General features: G+C 34.6%; 1 protein-coding gene across 1 annotated transcript in view; it reads left to right on the plus strand.

Moving 5' to 3' along the window:
- CACNA2D3 (calcium voltage-gated channel auxiliary subunit alpha2delta 3) overlaps positions 1-13,106 on the plus strand; it is a 498,676-nt gene that overhangs the window by 439,874 nt on the left and 45,696 nt on the right. The window contains exons 27-28 of the mRNA XM_065687615.1: positions 10,882-10,943; positions 12,125-12,169. Coding sequence (XP_065543687.1) covers positions 10,882-10,943; positions 12,125-12,169 — 107 coding nt within the window. The remainder of the gene's footprint in view (positions 1-10,881; positions 10,944-12,124; positions 12,170-13,106) is intronic.

Here is a 13,106-nt window from a genome sequence, read left to right on the forward strand (position 1 = left end):
ATCAGCCTCCCTTTGGTATACATCTTAACAGCTATAAAAACCTGGCCTTTGGAAGGCTAACTTTCCTTGTAACTCAGTAATAGTTTTACCTTTATACAGCAACATAATTTCTGAAAATTCTTGCCAGAAGTCTCTCTTTTTGAGTGGAGATTTGATGACTTTTTTGATTCTCCAGAGCTCCATTTTGGAAGGTGCTAAGTATTCTCCTTATGTGCTGGGCATCACTTGACTCTCACAGGCTTCAGTGAGCGCTAGCAGCGCTCAACACCTTTCAGGCAGAAGCCCCAACTGAATTTTCACATATCTTGCAACTTAGTAGAAATGAAAGCTATTTAGTATGATAAATTCTTAGTTTAATGGAATATCAAAGACAGCTACCTTTCAGCAAACCTTCCTGATTTATTTCAGTGCTATTCCATTGAAGAGGATTACAGCTGGTATCCATGATATTGATTTTCCTCAAAAAGTATTAATTTATAATTCTAAAGTACGCTTTACTTCTATATCGACAGCTAAATCCTACTAATCATGAGGATATAAATTGTAATATACTGCTTGTTGAAGCATCTGGGTAATGGTCTATATGATTTTAAGCATAGTCCGTTTATACTTCTGTTGTGAAAGTCATGTCAGCACTTAAGCTACTTCCATAAGCTGTTAACTCACCCAGGGAAGTTCACTTACAGTCATAACTTGGCACGCGGATCTCAGGCAATGATGATATATTTATTAAGAAATTTAAAAAATCTGGCAGTGCCTTTAAATTTTATCTGTCTCAAAATTTAGAAAAATCCTTATTCCTTTGTTGTTTTCTTAGAGTATGTCTTCAAAACATTTATTAATTTTGTATTTGGACATACATTAGTCAATAGATTGATTTTGTATTTTGTGTCATTCAGGAGGTAATTTCAGTTTTGTCTAATGAAGCAAATACTCTCTTAGCTAATTTTCTGTAACATAAAGACCTCCCTCATTTAATCAATATTCACAAGATTAGACCTAAGCAAACAGTTCTGCTGAAGAATGTGTAGGTTTATGTAGCTATTCTGAAGATATCAGTTTGTTACTTTTCCTTAAATGTGGTAAATAGACAAATAAAATAGAAAGCTATCATTCTGTCCCTTCCTGCCTGAACTGTTGGATGTACATTAGCTTCTTTCCAGATCACATACTTGAACTTCAGGTTAGACAAAATGAAAGACAGATTATTTTCCCCAGTATAGTTTATTCCTAAGAAGCATAATTAATATTTCTTGGCAGAGGTTTTTTTTTCTTCAACTACAAAATACCACGGAAGTCTGCTTCAGACATGTAGAAATGTATGCACTGAGTGTTTTGGGCACATACAACTTTTATATTTACCTTTCTAAAACTATACATTAAGAATATGTGTTTAAAAAGCAAAAACATGGTTAAATAAAGTAGTGATTTTTTAAAAAAATAAAACCATGAAAACTATTCTGGAATGTTACAGTGAACATCCAATAGGTATGGTGTTGAAAAGCTGTATTTGTATGCATGGTGAGGTATTTCTGATCTATTATTTGACTTCAAATAACATTACTCACATTTTTAGTAATTCAAGATAATATGATAATCACAGTATAGCACAAAAAGTTTCTATAAAATGTCACTATTATTATAACTTAGTCCATAAGAGATCCAAGACTTGTTTCCAAATTTGACATATACTATTTTCTCACTCAGTGTGTTAAGTCTATTTTGACTAATAAAATTTCATATATTCACAGATCTTGCATGCATACAATGCATACAGTGCATACTCACAATGATATTTGTAGTCACTGTGTTCTGGAGGCAGGAAAAATTGAATTCTGTAAGCCTCTCCTTTCTGTGCTAAGATTGGTAACAGTAGAATCTACATGTCTTGGCCACTACATCAGTGGTAGGATAGAAGGCATTGAACAGACACAGAAGAAACTAGACAGAGACCTCATGAGTTCCTTTTGCAGTGGATACCATAACATCTATTTTTTAATGTCTCAGCCAGACTGTTCTGTGCCTGACAGTAGCACAACTTGAAGCCATTCAGCTATGGTTAGGATTTCAGTTGGGGAAGGGCAAACCTCTTTGGAAATAAGAGTGATACAAGCTTTGCGCATTTCTGAAATTGGCCTGTCTCATGACTCTGAGATATGTAGATATGGACTTCTTTTTCCAGAGTGATTAGGTAGTAACCAGGATCAAGTCTGAAGAAAAGAAAATGCTGTCAAAGTTTGAACATGTTGTATTTCAGTTACAAGTGGAAGCAGAAAGCCTGAAATCTCCTGAGAGAATCCAGTCACAGACTCCAAGAGTTCAGATAAGTATCCTAATTTCTGGATCTTTGTCTGAACTTAGAGCCTCTTAGGGTTCATTAATTGCAAACTTGAAACCACGGCCTTTTGGCTGAGATGTGAAAGGTATACTGGCTAAGCTACTCTAAACAAGGACCTTAGCTGTAAGAAGTAAAGCTTTTATTGAGAACTTGACAGTCATAGATCCTCCCTTAAGATTTATAATGTACTTACAAATATATACCATTCTTTTTTTTCCATTTCAGTCCTGGGATATACTTTGAAAATTGCCAAAAATGAACAAGAAAACAGTAAAAACTAAAAAATGGTTAGGGAGTTATTAAAATACCATCATGGCTTCATTATTTTAGTGTTACTGTGGCCAGATTTCAGTCTTCACATGCTTCCTGTACCATCAGAATTCAGAAGTATTTGGCTCACTAGTGGCCATGCAGGGGAATGTTGGAAGAAAGCTGTTGGCTCATAGGAACTCCCTATTAAAATATCTGCCACCAGCAGACTTTTCTGTATGATGGGGCTTGCCCTTCTTTCTTTGTGCCACTGAAACATTTCTGAGGCTAATAAATATACTATTCAACCCACTGTTTTCCTTTTTTTTCTTTTTCCTTTCGTTTTTAGTAATAGAATCAACCAGGGGTCAGTAGGTATAGGGTATTTTCTAAAAGTCACAGGGAGGATACTCCAGACACCAGACAGGACTTAACTGTGCCTTACCTTACCCCCTTCAAATTGTGCAGTCTGAACCACTCTTTTATACTATCAATGTCCTCCTTGCATTTCTCAGGAACAAGGGTATGTATCTTTCCAGCAAAATGTACTTAGAGTAATTTTGCATGCCAAGTGGTTACCTCCCTCCAGGCTTACGGGAGGTTTGTCTTTTTTTTTTTGGGGGGGGGGGTGGTGGTGGTGATATTCGTTTTCTTGTTTTGTTTGGGGGGGTTCTTTGTTTTGTTTCAGGTTTTTTGTTTGTTTGTTTAATTACAAATGGATTCCCAAGTACCTCCCTTGAGCTGTGCTCCTGGTATACAGAGTTTATCACAGGGGGAATTTCTGTGGGAGCCCTTTGTTAGGATGTTGGCAGCACATCAGCTACTGTCTTGCAAAATCTGAAATACAGCATAACTGTCTGAATGATAATTTACAGATAACCTGTTTCCCTCCAAGCTGCTTAATGAAGCCTCCTGAAAAGCCAATGGACTGTCAGTCAATAGCATCTATATTTTTTATGTTTTCATTCAATTTATATCCTTTTTGTGTTTCCTCCTGCTGCTACTTCATTAGTCCTCCAGCAAGAAGATACGTGTCAGGGAGTCGAACGGAGTCTGGTTTATGGTGATGTTCACAGCCTGCCCTCCGCAGTTCACTTTGTTGGGGGTTGGCTGCAAACCAAGCCCTTCAGCTTTCACTGGTGGTTTGAGTTTGGATGAACTTCGGCCTCCCAGCAGTCATCATCCTGCTCCCCTTTCAGCTTGGCCTCACATCAAGTTCCCAATATCTCCTCCCTTTCTGCTTCAGCTTGGCCTCCAGGAAATACCAGTTGCCACTGCCTTCACTATATCTTGGGAGTTTCCATCCAGATGGCTGCTTCCACCACTAATTCTAAAAATCTGCTGGAAGAAAATAGCAAGTTTGAGGTACATGAGTAAAGAGGCAGAACTTCAACTTTCCATTGTCCATTTGACAAGAATTTACTCATTTACATATTGCATCCCGATAGCTCTAGTAAAGGAACTATTTGTGTTTCTAAAATGTTCTGCTATGATGTAAGAAAAAAATCTCCCTTAACAAATTGATAGTTATGTAGGACTTAGAAATTTATATGTATGTGCAGTCATTCCACTAATTTGTTGATAAAAAGACAAAGGTAAGGTACCAGTAGTAATACAGGATTTTTTCCTGAATATTGTTTAAATTCCAAGACTATATGCTAACTTGCATGTTGAAATTTTTTGTATTTTACATGTTATCTAGGGTAATAAAAGACTAATTTTTTGAAAAATCAATCTCAAATATTAATGAGACACGGTAGCTCAAATTTAGGTGGAAAAAGTGGGTGCATCTTTACATGTATTTCAAATACATTTAATATTCAAATAATTGTAAAATATGAAAAAAAATCAGGGTAACTAAATATAAAATACACATTTTGGGATTAGGCAAGAAGGCTTCATGTCAGAGAACCTACAAGAAAGGTTATAAAAAAACATTAGAAATCTTCACTCAGTTAAATAATAAAGTATAAAAAACCCAAACCAAAACTAAAACCAGACCAACATTGCATTGGAGAGTTTGTGAATAATAGTATCTTATCCAAATGCATAACTGCACCACTGGGGCAGGAAATGTGCTTTATTATAGAAGAACCAGAAGAGCTCACACAACTGCTCATTAGTTTGGCCTGGATTTTTGTCAATTTACTCTTTTTATCACAGGCTACTTGTAACAGTTCATTACAAAGATAGCTGTTATCACCACCAAGTATTGAGGTTGCCTGACACTTCCAACTATAAGCTTATGTTTTCAGTGTGTTTAAAAAAATGGCCAGACTATTGGTCTTTTTGTTTGTTTGTTTGGTTTTTGTTTTTTGGTTTTTGTTTTTTTTTTTGTGCTGCATTTCTGGATCAGGTTCAGACGTTCTGGATAGTAAAAATAAAATTTTTCTTTATGAAAATAGAAAATTCTGGGAGTCTTCTGTTTGAAGAGAGAAAATGAAGAAAATTGGCTGGGGTGAGAAGAGGAAGGTATGGGTAGAATGGAAAAGATCACTGAGATCAAGAAGGAAACAGAATGAAGTGTGAAATTTGGAAAGATGAAACTGTATTTTACTGTGCAAGTAAACTGAAACTGGGATTAGAAGCAGTCTGGAAAGTGCACATTTGATGAATGCTCATTCATATTTTTTTAATATATCCTGTGTATGATGAAAGAATGACTATCCAAGGGAATATAGCTATGTTGGATGATACTGGAGCATAGTTACATTACTGTAAGAGAGTGCCTGTTGGAATACCTCTGATTTATTAACTTAGACTTGGAACTGAGAGGAAAAAAATCTGTACTTTTTTTTTTTTTTTTTTAATTTTTTTCTTCAAAGGCAGTACATAACACATGTCACAGGTGTTTTTAAGGGCATCATCTTTGGTGGTAGGAGTCTTCCATTAATCTGTACTTGAAGTACTTATTGGCAGTTATGGTGTTTATTTCTCAGTATTACGTGCTGGGGTGTAATATTCAGCAGCTCATTCTTTGGGTGAGCTAAAAACTGAAGACAATTTGAACTGAAACAGATTTGGAATATAAACAAAAGAAGTGCAGTCAATGTTTTTAGAGTAATTGAAGGTGTTCTGGAATATTTCACATTTAGTTATTAGATATTTTAAAAGATAGTACTAAGAGGTAATATGAGTAGGAGGAAAGAAAGGAATCTTAAGGAGTCTACATTTAATACACAAAGGCAATACGGATTAAGAAAATCCTGCTACAAATCTGTCTACAAGATTTCTTATTTTGAAGCCAAGTTAAACCTCATTTAAGATAATGCCATCAGAAATAGGAGGCCCAAATTTCCTCAAAATGTTGAATGTCTTTTATATATGGGAAAGAATCTTAATCTATACTGTGTTCTGTGGGAAACTGGAATGGAGACTTAAGATAGTTTTCTAACCTTGCTGATCTAGTCCTTTTATATAGTGCAGTGTTCTGTAGCTATTTCACAGAATGAAAATCCCTTTAGCTTTTACTACTTTTTCCTTAATTTTGTATTTGGAATCCCTCTGCCAGGTTTATAGGGGATTCAGCTTCCCTCTTGCCTGAAATAAATTAGTCTAATCTATTTTCCTCTCTCTTATTTTAAATAAGAGATGATTATTTTTACTTAGAGCCTGAGAGCTCTTTTAATACACAGAAGTAATTTGTTGCACAGAAGTAATTTGTTGAGGAAGGCTTTCCTTATCTTTCTGCCCATTTGCTTTACCATGGAGATCTTGAAATGAACACAAGCAATCATGATCTATTCAGAGTAGTTATTTGTTTTCCTTCATGTTTGCCTTGATACTAAGCAGCCCTGAGCTCTAGCATTTGAGCACTTCCCAATAGTTTTATCCTCAAATCATCTCACTGAAAGAGTGAAATATTACCCTCAGCCATGGAATCAATGAATAAGGAAATTACTTATTTAACAATAATTATCACTGAGCCAAGAATTTAAGTTTGTAGTTCTCAACCATCTGTTATTTCATAGGGAATGCACTAAAGAATAGCAACCAGTTTATTAAATAAAAGAAATAAATCGCAGGGAGTTAATAACTGTTTTCTATAGGCAGCATTAAAGGCATTAATTGGAATCACCTAAGTAAATTTGATGATACAATTGAAAAAAAAATGGCATTTGGAATATTAATTTGAGATTACGCATTTTGTGTTGCATGGAGGAAGAGCCTTAATACCCCTCCATCAGCTTGCATTAGTTGATCTGTACATGTCTAGCTCCAGCCCACTCTCCCCAGTGATATTCCAAAGAAAGACAGCAGTGAAGACATAACCTTTTTTTCTCATCTTTACTGATTTTTTCCTGGCTGAAGAAAAATAATTTGTACCCCTTGGCTATTTAGATTGAACCAAGCCTACAAGTGTTGAATAATATTTTATAACATACTTTAAAATGTATGTCCTGTGTAAAGATCAATTATAGTTTTTGTTAATTGTGTTTTGTTTTGGTGACATGGGAGAAATGATTCTGAAGTTTCCTTTTCTCCCCATATGTAGCCAGCTTGTAAAACATAGATTTAAACATAAAGGAGCTCAGAGCACAGAGATTTCATTCTAAAGTTCTGAAATGCTGAAGGTCTAGGGATCGCTCCAAAGAACGTATTGGCTCTAAAACCTTTTGAAGTATATTTGAATAGTTCTTCAGGCAATAAATGACCTGACCAAAAAATTTCCTGTTCTAGTTACAGTGTTCTCTAAAAGCTCAGGGGAATAAAATCCTGCAAAAATGCTTTAGTATCACCTCAGGGGCTGAAAACTGTTTTCCCATACACTAAGACTGTTAAGTCTTTTGAATGTAGAAAATTCAAATAATTATTAGCTGAATTGAAAGAAGCATTTATAATTATAATTTATGATATATTACATAGTATATAGAATATTTAAAAGTTACTTATTCAGTGACAAGGAAGTTCCTATATGGAGCTGTGCAAGGAACAAGATGTAGAGAAATTAAAATGAGATTAAAATCTCACATTAAGATACAGCTTTTCAAAGGAAATGTCTTTTGCTGCTTTCACCATACCATGTTTATGTGCTAGCTGTTTTTCTTCTGTCCTGCAGCATAGGTACAGATCGTAGAATCATTTAGGTTGGAAAAGACCGTCGAGTCCAACCATCATGTAGCATTTAATTATTTAATAGCAAGTACAACTATTACAAAACTCTAATTAAGGTAATACTTCTCAAAGGAAAGATGCAATCTGTTGTGTGTTATGCTTAAAATACTGCAGATACAATATCGTATTGCCTTGACCAGAGTAGACCAAGTTTAAGATGCGTTTGTGTTTTATCTCCTCCGATGGCTTTGAACCTCAGACAGTGATACAGCTCTTCTAAAAGTTAGGTAGACAAATAAGCTGAATCTATTTTGGAAAAGTAAGGAAGACAGCAAGTAAATTGATAATACCTGGGCCTTAAGTTTCTACACAAGCTATACTACTGCTGAAATTATGGGAACCTGCTCGAATGGGAACAAGCCCAGGATTTCTCACTTTTATTTTCCATCTGAGAAGCATCAAAATTCATAGACGTAATATTATGAAAACAAAGATGTAGCTGCCTGTCTTCTCTCATCTTCCTAAAGAGGGATTCTCTTGCTCTACATTTCATAGAAATTAGTCCCAGTATTTCAGTTGTCTTTATGCTGCGGCATTTTGTTGTGCAACTCATTAAAACATGCACATGGAATCTTTTACAGATGAGCTTTGTTGTAATTATCTTGTTACTGTCTTAGATTCTCTCTCACATGGTAAGTAATTTATACAGGACACTAGAAAACCATCCGTACATATTAATTTTCTTTTTATCTAAAGAAGATTCTAGGCTTTATATTTAGCACTTCTCTACAAAAATCTGCAGTTAAATCTTAGAATCATAAAATAATTTAGATTAGGAGGATCTCCTGAGGTCATCTAGTCCAATATCCTGCTCAAATTTGCATACACATACAGCTTAATTATGGGAGAACAATACTTTTAATTGTTTCTTAATGTTTATTACACTTTCATTAATAGTCTACAAGAACAAAAATGACATTTAATCAAAAGCCGCTTTGCCAGGTATCTTAAACAGGCCAGCCATGGCAGATCAATTAATCTCTAAATTACAGAGGTTTATCACTGGCATGTAATGGAATACCTTATATTTTAATATCACTGCTATTTGTCTGTATTCCTATTTTGCAGTTTAAGATATACTATAGGTGTTGGATAGATGCTATGTATGCTGGATATTATAAGCACAAATGGATGTATGTCATAAACATAGTGGAATAGATCTTGTCTTCATCCGTTAAAGCTTAATGAATGTTTCTTACAGGTTTAAACCTTAAACTGATGTTTGATAACACCTCTGTCCTTTAAATCATCAGGACAATAAATTTGGTAATCTTCTCAGTTTTGGCAGCTGTTTTTCTGCTCTGGGTAGTGGTGCCTCTAATAAGAGTGCAAGCTCCAAAAGATCGACCTTATCAGGACCTTGAATGAAAAGTATCTAACAGTCAACCCATATGTGCCTGTTAAGAGCAGCAGTATTTCTAACTGATAGATCAAGGCTTTAGAGAGCACAGATCCGTATTTTATTCTAAACCTCAGTATCGTGACTTTCTATGTCAGATCCATGTGTGAACTCTGGTATTAATTCCCTTTATATGTCATTTTCCCAACAATAAAATAAAATTAAGACTTAACCACATTTTGAGATTCCTTTGTTTGGTTTTGTTTTTTTTTTTTTTTTTTTTTTGAAGTATTCTTTAGTAAGTATAGGTAGAGGAAGTTGTTAGTGTTTATGAATGAGTGAGGAACAAATTTGTAAGGCACCTGAGAACACACCAGACATGGAGAGAAACATTTTGGAGGATTCATAGGAGTAGTTAAACAGATCTGGAAGCCACTTTGTTATGGAACTATAGAAATCAGTAGGAGTTAATAACAACTCTGCGTAAACGCTTCCGAAAATCTGCATCTTTAAAAATCTGAACACTTTTGAAAATCCATTTTTATTTCAGGAACTCAGCCATTCAAAATAGATTAGCCAGAAGATGCTGTTATCACTTTGAGAAAGATGCAGATCCCTGGGTCTATATATCTCAATTCTTTTTTTCCCCAGGGAAATATGCCTACTATCTTAAACCTCTGACCCAGCTGAGAAGCAAGGTTGACTCCATGTGATCCTGCCAGGTTACTTTTAAACTGAGAGCTCAGAAACATTTAAAAAATTGTAACACAGTTTTCAGAATTTACATTTTTCCAGTGTAAAGAAAGCCATTTCTCACTCCAGTTTAGATACCTTGTTTTATTGCTCAGAAAGCTTGTTCAGCCTGTAGTGTATGGAAAAGAACTTTTATCCTCCATGATCAGAAAGTCTGCAAAAGATTACCTTCTTTGCGGGTTGGAGTCTTAGACTCTTAGAGTCAAGGTACCTGTTTGTGTATCTAATGTTGATCACATGCTTTGGTTCCGGGAATTCAACGTGAATGTCTGTGTGCAAAAAACAAAGCATAAACTTTTCTTGCTGAAATCAATATGGCTTTTACTGATATAAATGGGTTTGCATTTATTCTTTGATAATTAAATAGATTGGTAATGCAAGACTGACATTTCACATACTGATGTAGCATCCAAAAGCAATGTGAATTCCTTGTGGAAAGTTTCTGAAAAGGTCTGTGGTTTGCCTCCATTTCAGAAAAAGTAGGTAGGATATGTAGATCACCTGCATGCTAGGAATGAACCTAAAGGCAAAAATACAAATTTTGAAAACCAGTAGCATTTGTCAAATACTTTAATTTGACAGAATTGCACATAATGCTCTTAATTTCAATTTTCAAGAAGTTTTACTGTTTGGAATAGGCTTCTTGTGTGCCACTGATAATTCATGGATTTAATTACCCAAATGATCACTTAAAATGTTAACCAATGTTTTCATGTGTTTCAGCACAAAACTGTGTGTATGTTCCTACAGCTGTTACATTGGTATCAGTAAAATATAAATTTGAGATAATGTAAACATAAATATGTTCAGCATGTAGTTCTTCTATGTTAATTATAGAGACACATGTAATTTTAATGATGTTTGCCTTGTGTGTTCTTCACATTGTTAGGAATGTTTAACCAAACTGTAAATATATGACTGCATGGTCTCTTTAATTAGTGGTAAGGTTCTTGTTTTTAGTCTGGGGGCTTAGTTTCCCTTTTTATTGTAAGATTGTTTTTCCTTCTAATTAATTTTAAATAATCATTATGAAGGAATTAAACACACTGGGTTTATTTATTTATTTATTTATTTTTGTCTTTCCCAGCTGTAGGTATTCAGATGAAACTTGAATTTTTCCAGCGAAAATTTTGGACTGCAAGCAGACAGGTATATTTTAAAATTTTCTTTATCACTGAATCCACAAGAGCGTTCTAACTGTGTAGATTATAAATATTCAGGATTTTTTTGTCACAAGCAAAACTATTGTAAAGAAACAGTGTATTTAAAATAAACAGTGGGTAGCTCCTCTAATTTCCATTCCAGTTCATCATTATAAAAAAAGGATTGTTCAATGGTCAGAACCAGTTGCTTCATCCTGTATTTATGGAAGCAAGTAGAAAGATTATTAATTTTAGGCCCAATATATAAGGAGTTACTTTGCTGCCCTGACACACGTTGATTTTCTCCCTCAGAAAAAGTTTAAATGGTAAACCAAACTGTGATACTTTCACAGTGATGTTTTCAGTGATAGCAGAATTATGCCTTCTCACTTACTTAAGACCTGTCTTATAATATTAGACTCATAGAATACCAGGTTACAAGGGTCCTCAAGGATCATCTGGTCTGCCCTTTCTTGGCACAGTATTACCTAGAATAGATGTCCCAGCATGCTGACAAGCTGAATCTTGAAAATGTCCAATTCTGGAGAGTCCATCACTTCCCTGGGGACATTATTCCAAATGCTTGATTATTCTCATTGTGAAAAATCTTCCTTGTGTCCAATCAGAATCTCCCCAGGAGTAACTTGTACCAATTACCCCTTGTGTTTTTCATCACAAAAGGCTCATTAACTACTGAATTGTGGTTGGCATTTGCAGTCTATAATGCACTATACTTAGAATGTTCAGGTTATAGAACTTGCACTAGCTGAAGAGGATAATCATGTACTTTCAAAAGATTAGGAGATGTCATCCCTATTTTGAGAACAGAATTGTGTCAGGAAATAAACCCTAAAACGCAGGTCCTACCCCACCCCAGTGGAAAATTTTGTATTCTTGTCTACAAGTGCTCTCCAAGCCTCTAACGCATGAAGGAGATTATGGTGTTTGAAACAGCTGAATTTGTTACAGTGTGAATGCACCCTTTTTCTGCAGCCAGAAACAGAGCAGGATAGGGGAATAGATTTAAAACTTTCCTAGACAGTTTTAGAATAATTGCTGTCAGATAAAAATGTAATCAATATAAATTTCTTTATAATTGTGCTCATATGGGGTTTAAAAATGTCATTTTTTTGTAATCATAAAACAAGAGGTGAAAATGTTTTATGGATTTTTCTATATCATCTCTAGTGTGCATCTCTCGATGGCAGATGTGCTATAAGTTGTGATGATGAAGTAAGTATTTAACATACATTTTCTTCAATTTATACCTCTACTACAGTAGAATGTAATGTTAAGGATTTTATTTTGAACATCTCATTGTATATTAAAATCTCCTACTGTAATTTGGAACCACCTTCTAAATATAGTATTTAGATAGCGAGTCATTTTTTATGACTACTTACAAACATCCATTTAATTACTAGGTTGACGCCAATACCTCAAATGTGCATTGTAATAACTTATACTTTGTGAATCCATTTTAAGAAGTAATTAGCTGTTATAAAACATTTTTTACTACTTTATTTTTAATTTTAGAAGCTAATCTTTGATGTTCACACTAGAATTAGATATGAATTCAGATTTGAATCTGCGAAGGACTAATACATTAATAGCACTTCAGAAATAAAAAAAGAAATAAATGTTTGTTTGGCTTAATGAACTCAAAGTAGCTAATAGTATAAATAATAGGAAATAAAATTTACAGTAAGCCGAAGTGCAAAGGTCTGATGATCATGCCATCTTTAGCAATGAAATGGACCTTATGAGTCAAAACAGTTTAATTTCTTCTGCATTTCTTGCTGTAACAACTTAACAGACTCTTCTATTTAAAGCATATATCATTTTAATCATTAAGTAAACTTTCCTATACATGAAGTAATAAAAAAACCTGAAGCAGATTCCACCCAGGTACAGGGAAAAGTGCTTACCTAGCCCAAATTCCAGGCTGTCATTTGCATATTAACCAGTTTTAAGGTGAGCGCATTATGTTTATTACCTCATTCTCCAAAGAGTGACCAGACATCTATTGAAAAAGGGTTTTGAACTGTTAATTACCTCAGTATTGTGACCTTGCTTTATTGTACCTTGCTATAGATTTCATGTGCAAGCTTTACCTTGAATTGTTTCCAGCCGCTTTAAGTGTTTTTTCATCAATGGGTTTGCAGTCATA

This window comes from Lathamus discolor, chromosome 7 (assembly GCF_037157495.1).
Source record: "Lathamus discolor isolate bLatDis1 chromosome 7, bLatDis1.hap1, whole genome shotgun sequence".
NCBI classification, from domain to species: domain Eukaryota; kingdom Metazoa; phylum Chordata; class Aves; order Psittaciformes; family Psittacidae; genus Lathamus; species Lathamus discolor.